The sequence below is a fragment of the Stigmatopora nigra genome, chromosome 4 (genome assembly GCF_051989575.1).
Source record: "Stigmatopora nigra isolate UIUO_SnigA chromosome 4, RoL_Snig_1.1, whole genome shotgun sequence".
NCBI classification, from domain to species: Eukaryota; Metazoa; Chordata; class Actinopteri; order Syngnathiformes; family Syngnathidae; genus Stigmatopora; species Stigmatopora nigra.
In genome coordinates, this window is record NC_135511.1 from 14,941,652 (window position 1) to 14,958,254 (window position 16,603).

Consider the following 16,603-nt stretch of genomic DNA (forward strand, 5'->3'; position numbering starts at 1 on the left):
TGTTTTTTTTCTCCCGGTTAGATATGGCCATATGGAAATCATTCCTTTTTAAAAGTGCGGGTGAGAAGACCAAGTGTTAGGAAAGGCTTAGAGCCACCGGGTGTTCTAATTTAGTAGGCAAACATTGTGGTTGACTCTATTCATGGGTGATGAAATGAGAGTGTGAGTAGAAAAGATATTTAAATAAAGCAGGGAGAACTGCTTTAAAAACTTTGGTGAATTGGTAGCGGGAATTCATGCTGCCTTGAACCTGCTGCCTCTACTGGAATTGGCAGAATATTTTGCTGCTACTTGATGGATGAGCTCTCAATGATTTGGTTTTATGCCCCCTTTTCGACAAGCAATCTGCACAAAGCTTAACTGCTGTCAGAAGAAAGGAAAATTTGCAGATAAATAGTTCTGCTTTGAGGTATTCAGTCTTTTGAAAGACATGAATGATTTCAACCAAATTATTGAGCATTAGTAGAAAAGAAGAATTGAGGAAAGTTGATTGGCCATGCTGCTAATATTAATATTTTCAGAAAAATGTGTAATGGGCTGCCGTTTCTCCAATACTAGCTAATATTTCTAAAGACCAATCCATTCTGTGCAAAACTTCAAGGTGTGCAATAACAATGTGCAATATCTTACAAATATGTGCAATATTTTAGAATCTGTGCAATATTTTAGAATATGTGCAATATTTTAGAATATGTGCAATATTTTAGAATCTGTGCAATATTTTAGAATCTGTGCAATATTTTAGAATATGTGCAATATTGTATAATCTGTGAAATATTTTATAATCTGTACAATATTTTAGAATTTGTGCAATATTTTAGAATATGTGCAATATCTTAGAATCTGTGCAATATTTTAGAATTTGTGCGATATTGTATAATCTGTGAAATATTTTATACTCTACAATATTTTTAGAATATGTGCAATATTTTAGAATCTGTGCAATATTTTAGAATATGTGCAATATTTTAGAATCTGTGCAAAATGTTCAAATTATGTTCAATATTTTAGAATTATGTGCAATATTTTAGAATTCACCTACCCAATATTTGACTTTTTATACTTTTATACGACTATTTATGTTGTTCCTTTTACTGGGAAAACACACTTTGAAAAGCTTGGAGTAGCACCACCAATTTCGTTATACACAGCTGTGTATGATGACAATAAAAGCCTTTTGAATTTGATTTGTTTTTCACATATTAATCACACATGTAAAAATCTGGCCAAGACAGGGACAGCTGCCATGATTCAATAATTTCCCTTCACAGCAACTGAAGAAAGGAATGAATGTTGTCCTAGCAGGTTTCAAAGCAATACATTGAGAATCAAATGTTCATTTTGGAGCTGGCACCCTACTTTCCAGCCTCATATATACCAGATCCCCCTATTCTCCTGCCATATGGTGCACAACCCATATGCCAACCACCTCTCACGGTGCATATTTGGTCAAAAGAAGAACGTCAAAGCCCACATTTAGCAACCCAAGAACGAAAGAAAGACCAAAAGAGTAATGCAGATGTTAACATGTCCAAACCTTTTTACCTCATCCCCAGTCCACTGGCTTTAAAAGCAAAGTTAAACCTTCATTAACCCTTTCTATGAAGTGTTACAGGCAAGCTATAAACATTCACACTCCCTTCCCTTGCTCACTCATCCCTTAATCGCTGTGTCGTCCCTTGTCACCCCTGAAGGGCAGTTTCTAGCAAAGCTCATATGTTCCCATGGACATTGCCATCAGTCTCGCTTCCTATAGACAGGTCGTTTAAGGTCACCGCCACTGAGATCACCTAAATAATAGCAGGGGGATATCCTCAAACTTCCAACAGAAAGCTACCTCTAATCATTCTCCAACACAGCCCACCCTGCCAGCTTGGAATTTGACCCTATAGACAGTCACTGACCTTTGCTAACCTCTCTTAACCAAAGGCCACTATGGACAGAAAACCAATGGTTAGGCCCACTGAACCTTAGGGATTTATTTAGTTTGAAAGGGAGCAGAGTTTTGCAAAGTTATTTGTCCAATGGAGTGAGCGCTAGCTTATCATTCCATTAATTAGCATGGCACGCCTGCCCAACGGACCCGAACGCTGCCGCGACAGCTGTCTCAATTGATTACAGCAACGGACATGGCGCTTGCAATTATGAAGGTGACTGGAGATAGCGCCTGCCGCCTCTAATGAAGGGCTTAAGTACTGCTTTCCTAAATTGTAGGAAAGCCGTGGGAGGACAGTAGCAACAATCCTTGTGTCTTCCATTCCTTTAAGAGCTTTTCAGAATCTCTCCACAGGCTATTAAGGAGCTTCGTGTGGGTTGTAGTTCTTCAGCAGCGTGTCAGCTTTACTTAAGCTTTCATAACGCCTTAGCTGGATCTCCTTTGGTTCTCTACAGGAAAACACCCACTATTAGCCCACCAGCTGGCTCACAATCCATGAAGAATGCAATGGAAAAGGGTAGCGATGACAGGGAAAGGGTAGAAAGAAACATACATGTCCTGGCTAGATAGAAAAGTGAAGTACTTTGCTGTGTAAACAGATGTGCTGCTTTTTCAGATTTGAGACATGTAAGAACCTGTATAGAGCCCACATACATCTAAGTGGATATAATATTATCTTTCAGTGCCTTGTACTGATTACTTATCAATGGAAGGGAAATGGTTGGGTGAAAATCCATCAACAAATCCTAAGTGGCATGACAGTAGGCTGAAAGAACCTGCATGTTTTTTGCAATTCCTCCTCCTACGTCTCCATTTTCACTTCCTAGTCTGAAAGCCAAGTAACAATTGGAAGCTGACAGCTACTAACCATTCAATATATCTTTTTCATTGTTTAGACATAAGCAGCCATGGCCATTTACTGCCAAGAGGAAGAGATAGGTAAGACCAAACACAATGTAAGTGTTGACGATCATAGGCTTTGGCTTGGACTACTCACGTTTAATCACTGCAGTTTGACAGTGCCAATTGATAACCTTTAAAAGTGTGGAATGTCAGGGTTAAAAACAGTATTTCTTTTTTTTAAGGTGACAGTAGGTTTAAAAAACGATGTAATAAACACATACCCAGAACAAAGAGGCATCTTAAATCAGGTGACATAGATCTTTCTTCGCAGTAGATTAACTTTAGAAGTCAATTAATACATGTGTACAATTTCTTGTAACGCAAAATGCTAAAGGGATTCAAATACAGAAGGCTGAACAGATGGCTTCATTAAAACAAACTAACCTATGCAACTTTATAAATAAATACGACAAGGTTCATTTGAGGAGTGAGAAACTTTTTTAAATGACAAGAAATGTTTTAGCCAACAGCATTATTTTACAGCACTTGCTGAATGTGCATTTAAAAGCCGCAATGACGGGATTTATACATTTTAGCTTCTTTCTGGTGTGGCAATTGGGAGAAATCTCTTTGAACACAACTATAGTATGTCTATTAAATTCCAATTTGTTCTCTCACATGACCAGTTTTGACACACTAGTTCAGGAGGTAACATTCCTAAAGTTATTGACTCAGGTATTTTTAAATGTAAAATAATTCCAAAATATTTTCATGGGTTGGTTGAGTCGAGCAAGGCCGTGAACATTTTAGATATAATATTTAGATTTTTTTTATGAATGGATTAAAAGAACTGGATTAAAATCCCTGAATATAGTTTTTATAGATATAAAACAATGTTTATTTTAGCTTTTTTTTTAAATGTGTTTTTAGATTTTTACAAAATGATTTTTGAACTAAAAACAGAAAAAAATGATTACAAAATGACAATTATTGATTTAAAAGCGGGACAATCAGGAAATTTAATATACATTTATACTCTTCATTTTAATTCCATCCTAAAACTGAAAGTCAGCCCTCATGATTTACTTTCCCGGTCCACACAAAATGATAAGGCGGGCCAGATTTGGCCCCCGGGCCGCCACTTTGACACGTGTAGAGAATAAGGACGGACAGTAATCCACTTCTCTTTAAGTCAGATGGACTCAACATTAGAGAGAGTGACAAAGTTTAGGAACGCATCATTTTTTATGGCTAAAAGAACAAACGACAGAAAAACTGCAGTCAGACACAAGAGTTAGAGTCAGATGAGTAAATCGTTCAAACGGCAGAGAAGGGTGGACAAGTGGGTTGTCTCAGGTAAACAAACAGATAGAGAGATATGACTTGAATTCTAATTGTCTACTCCAAAAACCAAGTCACACCAGTCTGAACAACTTCAAGGACACCATATTTCACAGACATATTTCAAGTGTTAAAGTAAGTGAGGGATTGATTTGTTTGGTCGGTATTTTAGTATGACAAAATATATGAACTGTGAAGTATGAAAATGATGAGAGAGGGCAGTTTGCGCAAAATAAAATCCAAGACACAATTCCGTACAAGATGAAACATAACACCTCAACTAAAAAAAAACAAAAAACAAACACACGGAGTGGCTGACAAGTGTCTAGTTTGCGTTTTACCAAAAATAAACCCACGCAAAAATAAGACAAAACAAATATGCTTGACATATTCCAGACAGCGCAACACAAAACAACACTGAAATTGTCAGAAGGATCCAAATTAAACCCAAGAGTCTATGACTCACTTCAAGAATGTGTATCGCAACAGAGATGCGACACGACATCAAACCTTGTAAACTCTTGTCAAAGCCTTCATTCTCTGTTCGGATGCCAGGTTATTGTGAAGGTACGTATTGGGAGTATCACATTTTAAATTAGACGTTAAGCACCGTAAAGTATTGAGACCCAGATGGCCTATTGTCTCTGAAAAACAACATGCTACTTCTGAGGGTCTAATGGCACCTGCTACCAGGGATTAGGTCAGCAATAGTCCAACCTGCCATCAAATTAAGCAGTACAGCTGCTAAGGAGGAATGGCTAAGTGTAACATGACATAATATTAGTTATAAAAGTATATTCCTTTCTTTAAATATGTTGATTACATTTTTTTTCCATTTTATCAAGTCCAGTTGGAGTAATAATTTCATTTAATTTTTTAATGATTCATTTGAGCACAGATATAAATGATCTACTTTTGGAATTGGCAACCCCAAAAATAATTGGAAATTATGTATTATTATAATATGTATTAAACACATTTTTACTATTATTCCAGTTTTGGGGAGTTTTATTTACCGTATTTTCACGAATATAAGGCGCACCCCCAATGAATGACATGTTTTTCCCATATATAAGGCGCACTGTATTATAAGGCGCACAGTCTATTTTGGAGAAAATTTAAGACTTTTAAGTGTGCCTTATAGTCGTGAAAATATGGTAGTTTTTAATTAAAATTAGGTATTTTCTATATTTTTTAATATTCAAAAACAAAGCAATAACCTTAACAGTACCGATTTTTTTAATAGTAATCAAGAAAATTATATTTATATTTATCCAATGTCAAAAAGTACAGCTGACAATCACAGCTTATAAAAAAACCAAAGAAAATATGGTTTGACTCTCCCTTTGAAGACTCAATTCCTTTCAGCCTGCTGAAAAGATGATGAAATAAGAAAAAATAGAGTCGAAAAAAAAAACAAGATTGAGCGTGAGAGGGAGAAAAAGAGACTTTTGATATAACCCTCTGCTTCACATTTCCAATATCTCTCCGCTTCCCAAAGTAAACAGCCCTGTAATCACACTCGAGCAGCACAAACCCATCACCGAGGGAGGTTGGACCCAACGCTCGCTCCGTTGAATGGGGTATATCAGTTTGTCAGAGGCCATAAGGGGCCTGTACACCAAGAAGCAGAGCTGGGAATTTACCGGTAGCCAAAAACAACAGTAAAACAGATGACTGTTTGATTATTGCAGGAGACCACATGGTGCATGTTTTTTTTTCTTCTCGTTTTTCTCTTTTAACCTTTCCCTGAAATGTCCAAAACGGAGGCCCCATGTGTCTATATGAATTACCACCTAACATACTTAACAAATACAAGAATGATTAATTACGTATTTGAGCTGTGAAATACAGGCTCTCGAGATGAGTTAAGTTCAGGGTTTTGGCTAGGCTATGCAGTAAACCTTTTCCTAAACTACAATCCCAACCCCAGTCCTCTCCCACTAAGCATGTAGTTTAGTCCAATCCTGCGGTATTGCCTCCAGACTGAGTGGCTCTGATGGGCCACTGACATAAATATCAATGTTGATATGTTACCACTGGAAAGGTATGGAGCTTGGGGATACTAAACAAACAGTTAGACAACAACCACCCATCTGGAGGATGCTCGGACGTTTGGTCGCCGGTCTTTTGGTCCCTTTTGGTCGCCGGTCAAATGGTGAGTTTACTGTTGAAACCAGCTCTGAAAATTATATTCATGAGTGAGTTTAATTTCTAAGAGAGAGAGAGTTTAATATCTAAGTACTGTTTAATATCTAAGTACTGTTTAATATCTAAGTATTGTTTAATATCTAAGTACTGTTTAATATCTAAGTACTGTTTAATATCTAAGTAATGTTTAATATCTAAGTACTGTTTAACATCTAAGTACTATTTAATATCTATGTACTGTTTAATATCTAGGTACTGTTTAATATCTAAGTAATGTTTAATATCTAAGTACTGTTTAATATCTAGGTATTGTTTAATAGCTAAGTACTGTTTAATATCTAAGTACTGTTTAATATCTAGGCACTGTTTAATATCTAAGTACTATTTAATATCAAAGTACTGTTTAATATGCAAGTACTGTTTAATATCTAAGTATATTTGACCGGCGACCAAAAGACCGGCGACCAAAAGACCGGCGACCAAAAGACCGGCGACCAAAAGACCGGCGACCAAAAGACCGGCGACCAAAAGACCGGCGACCAAAAGACCAACGACCAAAAGACCAACGACCAAAAGACCAACGACCAAAAGACCAAAAGACCAACGACCAAAAGACCGGCGACCAAATGTCCGGTCATGATCTGGAGATACTTGGAAAACATGTTCTGGACAGCCTGGTATGACTATGGAATTTGGGGTCTGGTTTACCAAGTTTCATTGCCCCCTTGTCTGTAGAATTATTTTTGATGAATTAATTATACAATGAAATGTAATATACACCCTTTTTATTCATGGCGATTTGTTTGGTAATCTCTATGAGAATACCCTCACAACATTTTCATATCATAAAAAACGTCTTGGCAAACATCTGTCCCCTCGTCAATGATTGAGCATTATCTATGGGTTGTGTTTGGCCACAACTGCTTACCATCTGTCTTTCCCAAATGGGTGTTACAGCCTCATCTATAAAAAAAAACATTGGCTCTTTACCGCTCAACATAAATGAGGTTAGAATGAGCAGAGTACAAAACAATTCTCAAATGCGTAGTGCGAAAAACAGAAGTCTCAGGCAGTCAAAATTCCCAACCTACACAAACCAATCTACAAAACACAGAAATATCGTACATAAAATAATTGCCTCTTCCTAAGAATCCATTGTATGTCCTTAAAAACTAAATGAACATTATGCACCATTACATACAAGGGCCATAACATGTCTCAGTATTATACATATTTTACAGCGAAGACATACTCAAACAGAGGACGCAATACAATGTCCATTGTGGAAAATGGCAATTTTCACAGCCTAATCGAGATTGTGTAATTGCTTCTTCTCCACAGCTAAATGTGGATCCATTTTCAGTCGATAAACACGCAGTCATGCAAAGAGGTCTAATCGTCCCTCGTTTTGTCACCCCCTCGTCGCTGACACAATAACTGATCACAGTCCAAACAGCCTTGTTGAAATGGATAAAGGGAACTGATAGGAATAACTGACAGGTGTCAAGTATCCTGACATGTAATACCTGACAGCTACTGAAATAGATTGGCCTGACTGAAGTTGAAGCTCAAGCCATTATGACCCTGAACACTTAGCAGGGGGCAGGTTAATAATTCATGCATGTTACTACAATCTGTGCACAGTGCAGACAATTTGGAATAGGGCCAACACATTGTACACAAGGGAAGCATTACATCTCAAACAATGACTTCCGAAGTTTGTATAATGTTTCCGGATGAGAACAACAATCAAGCTTGTATTTGGATAAATTGTCTACAGATTATTGTACGCAATGACAACTAGGTTTCTATCTTTGAATTTTTCTTTTTAATCGGTAATGGCTCAATTCATAATTTAAATGGTCTATGTGTACCAATGTCGAACAATTATCTTCATTTTTCAATTGCTTGACATTGATGACCACATAAGATGCATAATATTATTAATAACACAATCATTATGCAATCATGTTTTTGCATCTTAATTTCAGTTTAGTTTTGTCTGTTGTCTTAAACTAATTTGCTGTCCTGCTGCATTGGTAAATTTCCAACATAATATTGTCAATGGTAAAGTCAGACTGTTAATTGAACTGAATTAAATGCCTTTATTTTCATTGAAGCTTCACCATAAAGTGACCATTAATTTTACTTAAAAGTGTGACCTGGTGGGCTGATATCCGTTTCCACACTGCTATTGTTAGTCTCGGCAAAAGTAGCTTATACAGAAGTACCTCGTGATTAGCCATTCATACACGGTACCTTTTTGACGAAAAGAGCCACAAACAATTCATATTTTCCAATGTTATTCCTTTTGAGCCATACTACAAATTTAAAAGTCAAAATACATACATGTATACGGGTGCCTTATCCATTTTTTTTGTAATTTCACCACTTTTAAAGTGGAAAAAAAGATTTAAAAAAAATATTCCTATGTTGTTCCCTATCAAATGAGAGGATCCATTCCAGAAGAGTGTATAGCAAAAAAAAAGAAGATTAAAGCAGTTCTAGATGGAATATCTCAGTTCTGTCACCAGTGGTTTCCATAGTTTAGCTCACAGGTTAGCAAAGAGCCAAATGCACCCATCAAAAGAGCCACATGTGGCTCCCGAGCCATAGGTTCCCTACCCCTGGTGTAAGACAATCATATGGAGGACAGAAAACCATTTGACTGGTTTTGTTTTTCCCAACATAAATGGCATGCAGTAGTTTAAGCCTTTAAATCATGATTTACATCACCTCGACTCTATTCAAACTTGATTGAAGACTAAAAAAACGGATTAGTTGGTCCAAAAACCAGCCTCGATTTAGTCTTTACGAGCAGAGAGAGGTCGCAAGGGTGAACTATGGCCACTGTGGGGAATGACATGTTTCACTGACCTGGCCAGTGGAGAGATGCCCTACGAATATAAACATGCTCTATCATCTACTTCAATATGCCTGAATTGCCCTTAATCTCCCCCCACACATGACCTTGTTGGACCCTTTCCGCAATCCCATCACCCTTTTCTGGAATTCACAATCAAAATGGTGAAAATAGGATTTCATTTTACTGAAAAACTTCGGCCGAGGTTTTATTGACACGCCGCAAAGAGCAACGTTCCTACAAAGGCCACACACCTGCAGACACAGAGGTTGATTAATGATTCGAAACAGGGATCATGGACTTTCCGGTAGGTAATGAGATCCGAGCCATGTGATGATGGGGGAGACTGAAGAGTAGAAAATAGCATTTGGGCACGTACACCCACAAAATAAAGCCTACTGTATTTTCGCAACTATAAGGCGCACCCTCAATGAATGACATTTTTCCATATATAAGGTGCACTGTATTATAAGGCGCACTGTATTACAAGGTGCACTGTATTATAAGGCGCACTGTATTATAAGTTGCACTGTATTATAAGGTGCACTGTATTATACGGTGCACTGTATTATAAGGTGCAGTGTCTATTTTGGAGAAAATGTAAGACTTTTAAGTGCGCCTTATAGTCCTGAAAATACGGTAATTGCTATTGACTTCCAGGTATGAAGCAGGCACTACACAGTCACCTCTAGAGCCAGCCATTGTTGGATGTTTTGGATTTTTTTTGTATAAAATCTTGCAGTAGAGGAGGAGCTATATGATGGAAGATTTTGTAAACTAAGATGGCATCTGCATATTTAACAGTATTGTTTCAGTTCAGGCGTTTGTTTTTTTAATATCCGACAGTGGTGGTTTTTCGTTTTTGGTTTTCTGTTTTTTCCATATATAAGGCGCACTGTCTATTTTGGAGAAAATGTAAGACTTTTAAGTGCGCCTCATAGTCGTGAAAATACGGTAATCCACTGCCAAGTGAGCTTTATGAATGTTTTTGTTTGTTTGTCTATCACCGTTTGTTACGTAAATGGTCTGTCTTCTGACATCCCTGACAACCGTGAGCTGGGTCGGTGAGTTCTCCAACAAAGCAGTTAGTTACCCAGCTTTTAACTCTCATGTGGCCTCTGGAAGATGTCAACGGAGAGTCAGATGTGCACGATGGCATTTACGTCCATCTCCCTTGCCTCACTCTCCTTTGTTCCATTCTTCTAATCCAGTATGTGTGGGCCGGTAAATTTAATGGAAACAATTTATTAAGTCCGGCTTAAAATGCCATCTGCAGTTAAGCCTCCCAAAGCCGCTAAGCTCCCGGTTTCACCCCAGAGCTTGCTGTGTTCACGCTTACTGTAATGCTCTGTTTAAAATGAGCACAACGGGTCAAAATTAATCAGGATTACAAGGGCACAAATCCACTTCAGAGATAGGTTTTCTACCAATCTTTCTTCCCCGCTATCCCAAGATGCCCTAAGGTTTTACCATTGTTGTGACCATAGGTTATCACCTATGTAGCATGTTCATGTTAGGAATAACATTGTAGCTGTTTTCCATACATTTATCGTTCATTTAAAAGAGCCTCAAGTCTGAAAAGTCTCATTGCAATTGATCAGCTTCAACTTCATGTTCTAATACAGGAAAACTACGGCTCGCGGGCCAAATACGGCCCCGATAGGCGTTTTAATCCAGCCCACCGACGTTGTCCAAATAATGTTTTTTTTTCTCCCCAAGATGGCGCCGTCACGCGGAAGCCAGTGGCAACTCTGTCCACTCTTATTTGTTTTTCGTGTTTTACAACCCCTATATCTTTATTTAAATTACATTTTAATATTTCTTAATACATTCCTTTTTACTTTACTTTGTACTTTATACTTTTTACTTTAGTGATGAGTATGTTAAGACTATAGTCCTTTTTTTTTGTTTATGTTTCATATGTACTGTTAACGGATGCACTTTTTTATTTGTATCGTATCTCGTGCTGACCCAGCCCATCTGTCAAATTTTTAAAGTCAATCTAGCCCCCTGGGCTGAAAAGTTTGCCCACCCCTGTTCTAGTAGCAAAGTACATACAACATTCAACACGGTCATAACATAAAAAAATTCAAGCATTCCTCTTATATTATAGACTAGTAGAAGGTGGGTGATAACTTCCCACCATTTCCAAAAACACAGCCTTGTGAAATATCAGGTCTAAAAGTGAAGTGCGTATGTTTGCTCCAGGGGAGAGCTGTACTTGAGCACAGCACAACTACATCCAGCTTCTCATTCGCCTTCAAGTGATAACTGAACTCTGACATCGAATGCATTAGAGATAGAAAAACAGACTTTTTAGTTAAGAATATACAATTTTTTTCCAGACTTGGATAAGTAACTTCGCTTGAGAAAAGAAGAAAATAAAACTATCAATAGTTAAAGAACACTTGGCCTCTGATCCTACATCATGTATGCGTATAGCATCGAGAAGATCAGATGGAAACTGTTGCATAAGGACATGCTCAGAAACTAAACTAAACACTGCATATGAAGGACTATAAGCTTGTTTATTTGTTTTTCTCTTGAGAATAAATGCTAAAAAGTACATTCTGCCCGAGGAACACGAGAAATATGTTTGGGTCTTGTTCCTAAAAAGGTTTTTGTAAGCATAACAATGTACAATATAATAATTTTTGCAATATTTTAGAATTTACCTTGCATGGACGTGACTTTTTATGACTTATTTATGTTTTTACTGAGAAAAAACGCACTTTGTGGAGTAGCACAACTCATTTTGTTATACACAGATTTTATATAATGACAATAAAGCTTTTGATTTGATAAATAGTGTTTTATGACCACAAGTTACAATGGTGGTCTTGATCTGTTCTATTTCTTCATTGATCTCTCAGGGAACATTGTAGACTTTGTGGTATAAACCTCAAGTGTTATCACTCTTTGCAAGTTCCCAAAGAAGTACAATACGGAAAAGCAAGCCAAGCAGGGTAAATCAAGCAGTAAGAAAAACACAACATCATTAAATATGCATGTTTGTGTGCCATCTTTCTGTACATCTAATCCTGATGTGCCTGGTGATCAGAAGAAAGTGTCTTTTATTGGATCCAGACAACTAATGGAACACATACGTAGGCTGTTTTCAAAACCGCAAGAAAACAGCTATTGAAGATCCATAAATATGATATACAGATTTTTTAAAAATGGGCAAAAACAAAACTCATTCACAGTTTGAAACAAAAACATCAGAAGCAGATGTTTCAAGGGTATAAAAAGAAGCCATGCCCATATAACCGTTCCCCACAACTCTGATCACTAATTAAATATATTTAATCCTACTTAGAATTAATAGAGCCAAAGAAGATAGAGTTAATCTGACAGACAGTCACAAACAACTCCATATGTATTTAAGGATAGTTTTTTCCCCATATCCATCAGGAGGCTAAACTTGCGGTAGGATATGGGAAAAAACTGAAAACCAAAAACGAAAAACCACCACTTTCGGATATTAAAAAATTACAAACGCCTGAACTGAAACAATACTGTTAAATATGCAGATGCCATCTTAGTTTACAAAATCTTCCATCATATAGCTCCTCCCCCACTGCAAGATTTTATACAAAAAAATTCAAAAAATCAACAATGGCTGACTCTAGAGGTGACTGTGTAGTGAGTGCTTCATACCTGGAAGTCAGTAGCAATTACTGTATTTTCACCACTATAAGGCGTACTTAAAAGTCTTACATTTTCTCCAAAATAGACAGTGTGCCTTATAATACAGTGCGCCTTATAATACAGTGCGCCTTATATATGGAAAAATGTCATTCATTGAGGGTGCGCCTTATAATGCGGTGCGCCTTATAGTCGTGAAAATACGATAGGCTTTTGTCGAGTCAATTATGAAGACAAAGCCTATGTCCGATTATTATTATTATTATAATTATTATTACATTTGTGCCTTTATCCAACCCTTTTTTGAACAAGAAACATACTGTAGTAGATATAACATCAGAAAACAGCAGTTACACTCGCTGTTAAAAGGCGTGTGCCATGACTCATCTAGATTGACATTATAGTTAACATTCCTAAACTGGGGGTTTGATTGCAATACTTTCTACTGGCCTCTCCCATTCACTATTTCTATTAATGAAACAGCTCACAGGTCTTGGCCCCATTGGGAGACATGGTCATGCAACGAACAATTTGGCTATTTCCATCCCTGACCTTCCCTTCCTCCTCGATTTAACAATTTAACACCTCACTCAAAGTTGATATGTACTGCATGACTAAATTGTCTGTTTATTGCAGTGCGAAAACAAAGCACAGTTTGGCAAATAAACACCGACCAAGTGTCAGACAAAGCGCTTTCTCTCTTTCCTTTGGCAGCCATTACTGTTCAGTCCTGCTGTCGGAGAGCTTGTATTGCCTGAGGGGAAGTTCCCATTTGAGGGAGCATGTGGCAGAGAGGCTCTAAATCCCTTCTAATGAAGCAATATGTAAGAGGTTTAAGCCTCTGGCAATGTCAGCAAGGAAACACCACTCCCAGACGACAACAACAACAAAAAAAGGTACGCATGTGCATTTGCTTAGCTCTGTTTACATCTGCTTATATTTAAACTGGAAGATCGGATTTTATTGGGGAATGGGATTTACATGATTTAGATAGTGGAAAGAGAGAAGAGGACAAAAAAGGGGGTTCTTACCTTTGGGTGTGGTGGAAGAAAAGAGCTTTTCTGATCCTACATCAGACACCTGGAAGAATAAAACACAGTTTTAGTGGATTAGTTTAGTTAAATGAATCAGTGCTATACTCCGATAATTGGTGGGATTCATCAAAACCTTCATCTTAAGGTTTATTCAGTTGAAAATTCAAGTGCTCAGTGGAAAAAAAAACACTAAATAACACCCCCTTTGCACCTGATGGTCCCTAACTTGGCTTTGGTCAGGCAACATTAGGTGGCACTGTTGAGCCACCTGAAAATGAAGCGTTACCTTATTCCTAAGGTCAGCTATGCTGCATCATCGTTGAAGTCAGGTGCTCAAAAATATTTCTACGTCAAGTCCAAGTCATTCAATATATATATTTTTTTTACTTTATATACTTAAATTAAATTCAACTGATCCTAAAATGTCAATCACAACATCCCAGACTCCACGTTATACAATCTGTTAGCAAAACTTCATATTACAGCAAAACCATTAAGAGTTTTCCCCCTTTTTTAATGTAACCATTGATAAATAAGAAGTCCTCATGCATGAAATTAACTGATTCCCCCAAAGCCATTTCTTTGAAATACAAACGTTTCCACACCTTCCCATGAAATACTTATGCAACCATACATCTTCACTTAGGTTTTGCACAGTTTTACAGGATTTTTTTGTTTGAATTCACACCGTGTCTCCTCTCATCTGGGCTGCAGAAAAATAAAAACTTGCAAGAAGAGCATATGTTCCACTCAAAGGGTGCAAGTGCCATCAACTACAACGCTTGTATTTTACGTAGCACAAAGGGAACATATGTAGTAACAAATGAAAAGTGAATCAGAGGACGAGAGGGAGAGACAAAGAGAGAGAGAGAAAACAAATGATTTTGTAAACACAGATGGCTGTCCTTGGCATCCCTGTCAGTTTTCCACAAATGTTTTGAGGGTGTTCTCGTACGTCTCTCTTTTCCAACAACTCCCAATTTTTCCTACACTACCACTTGGTTTGCATTTCTTCACAATGCTCATCACTGTGTGCCTTTTGTCTGAATGCTAACCACAACAACCACCAAAATTAAGATGCGGAAAAGCAATTTTGCTCCGTTTTTTGTTCAACAGGAAATTCTAACAGAGAGCGATGACAACCCAGTTTGGAATTAAGTAGTTGCCATACTTAGTCATATCATAGAGCCGAAAATCTAGATCACAGCTGTCAAAGTGGCGGCACTGGGGCCAAATCTGGCCCGCAGCATCATTTTGTGCGGCCCGAGAAAGTAATTAAAATGAAGAGTATAGATTTATATTAAATTTCCTGATTTTCACCCTTTTACATCAATAATTGTAATTTTTTAAATCAATTTTTTCTGTGTTTTTAGTTCAAAAATCATTTTCTAAAATCTAAAAATATATTCAAAATAAGCTAAAATAAATATTGTTTTAAATCTATAAAAAACGGAATATTCAGGGCTTTTAATCCATTTATAACAAAAAAAATCTAAATATTATATCTTAAATGGTCCGGCCCACATGAAACCAAGATAATGATTCATACTTCAATAAGAGCAAAGCAGCACTATCTCTATGGCTATAAAAACACCTTCCATTGTAATTTTTGAAGATCATCTCCAACATTGTCAACACTTGTTTCCCACTACATCCAAACACCACAAGGTAAGGTTATAGTTCCACATTTCCCACTTTACTTCTTCCAGAAACAGTGTGCCAGGCTACAACACAAGCTCTTTATAATCTTTGGATGAGATTAAACGCCTCAGTACTAAACATTCGCATTTAAACAACAACCACCTGAATCATTGCCCCACAGGACCCTGGCACAAAGTATATGGGTTCAGATTGGTTGAAAATGTGTCAAATGGACAAAGGATGTGGCTCAGGGAATGGCTAAGTGTGGCATGAGGTTGGGGGAAAAACACAAGGGAGTACTGTAGAGTAGTAGAATGGACAAGAACAGTTAGAACAAGTGTTATGACTGCAGTGGCTATCTTGAGAGCACTGTAGACATGACAAATAACTGTGACTTACTGTCAATGAGCTTGCAGTTATGCTTTTTTAATTCTAAACATCATGACCAACCACTACTTTGGATGTACTACAATTCTTTGAACTTGCCCAGACAGCATGAGTCAGATTTCTAGTACCACACAATTACCAGGTCGCCTTACAAAACCATTTTTTTTAAATGTCAAAACAATATTCATTTTGGCCAGCTGTAGTTTTAGGAAAACTTTCTTGGATTTGCATGTCAAGTTGACATTTTTACCAAAACCGATAACTGCAGTATTTTGTGGTTGCGGTTAAAAAAAACAAAACGGTGCAACAAATTCTTCTCGCATTAAAACCCACAGTGGCAGATTTAGATTCTCGGAAAACGACAACCAGATTTTATATTTCGCAAACTTGCTAATAAATTTAAAAATACTACTAGGGGGTTGAGTATTGCCAAATTGCCAGGGAGCCAAAAGTCCTTGGAGTGGTCTGCGGGAAGCCTGACCTTTTGTAGGACGTCTACTATTTAGGCCTGGGGCTTCATAGGGATCTGGGGCCCCCCTCTTTTCTCTAGAGGGCCGTCAGGAGGCTTCAGCTTTCCTTCCCTATTCTATTCATTAGCTGTGCTTTATGATTCAGCTTCCTCTGAGCCACACAAGAGCTCCCTAAGGAAAGAGACTGCTGGAGAGAAGGGGGGAAAAAGGGGATGAAGCTAAGGGAAGGGGAGGAGAAAAAGCAAGAAGGAGGTCACAGGGCCCAGCCGGGGCCCAGCACTCAGCAGCT

The 16,603-nt window shown here is 37.6% G+C and overlaps 1 protein-coding gene across 4 annotated transcripts in view; it reads right to left on the minus strand.

Moving 5' to 3' along the window:
• Positions 1 to 16,603, minus strand: part of LOC144195333 (autism susceptibility gene 2 protein homolog) — a 200,093-nt gene that overhangs the window by 18,945 nt on the left and 164,545 nt on the right. For all 4 annotated transcript variants that reach the window (XM_077714895.1, XM_077714896.1, XM_077714893.1 and 1 more), the window contains exon 6: positions 13,814 to 13,862. In XM_077714895.1, coding sequence (XP_077571021.1) covers positions 13,814 to 13,862 — 49 coding nt within the window. The remainder of the gene's footprint in view (positions 1 to 13,813; positions 13,863 to 16,603) is intronic.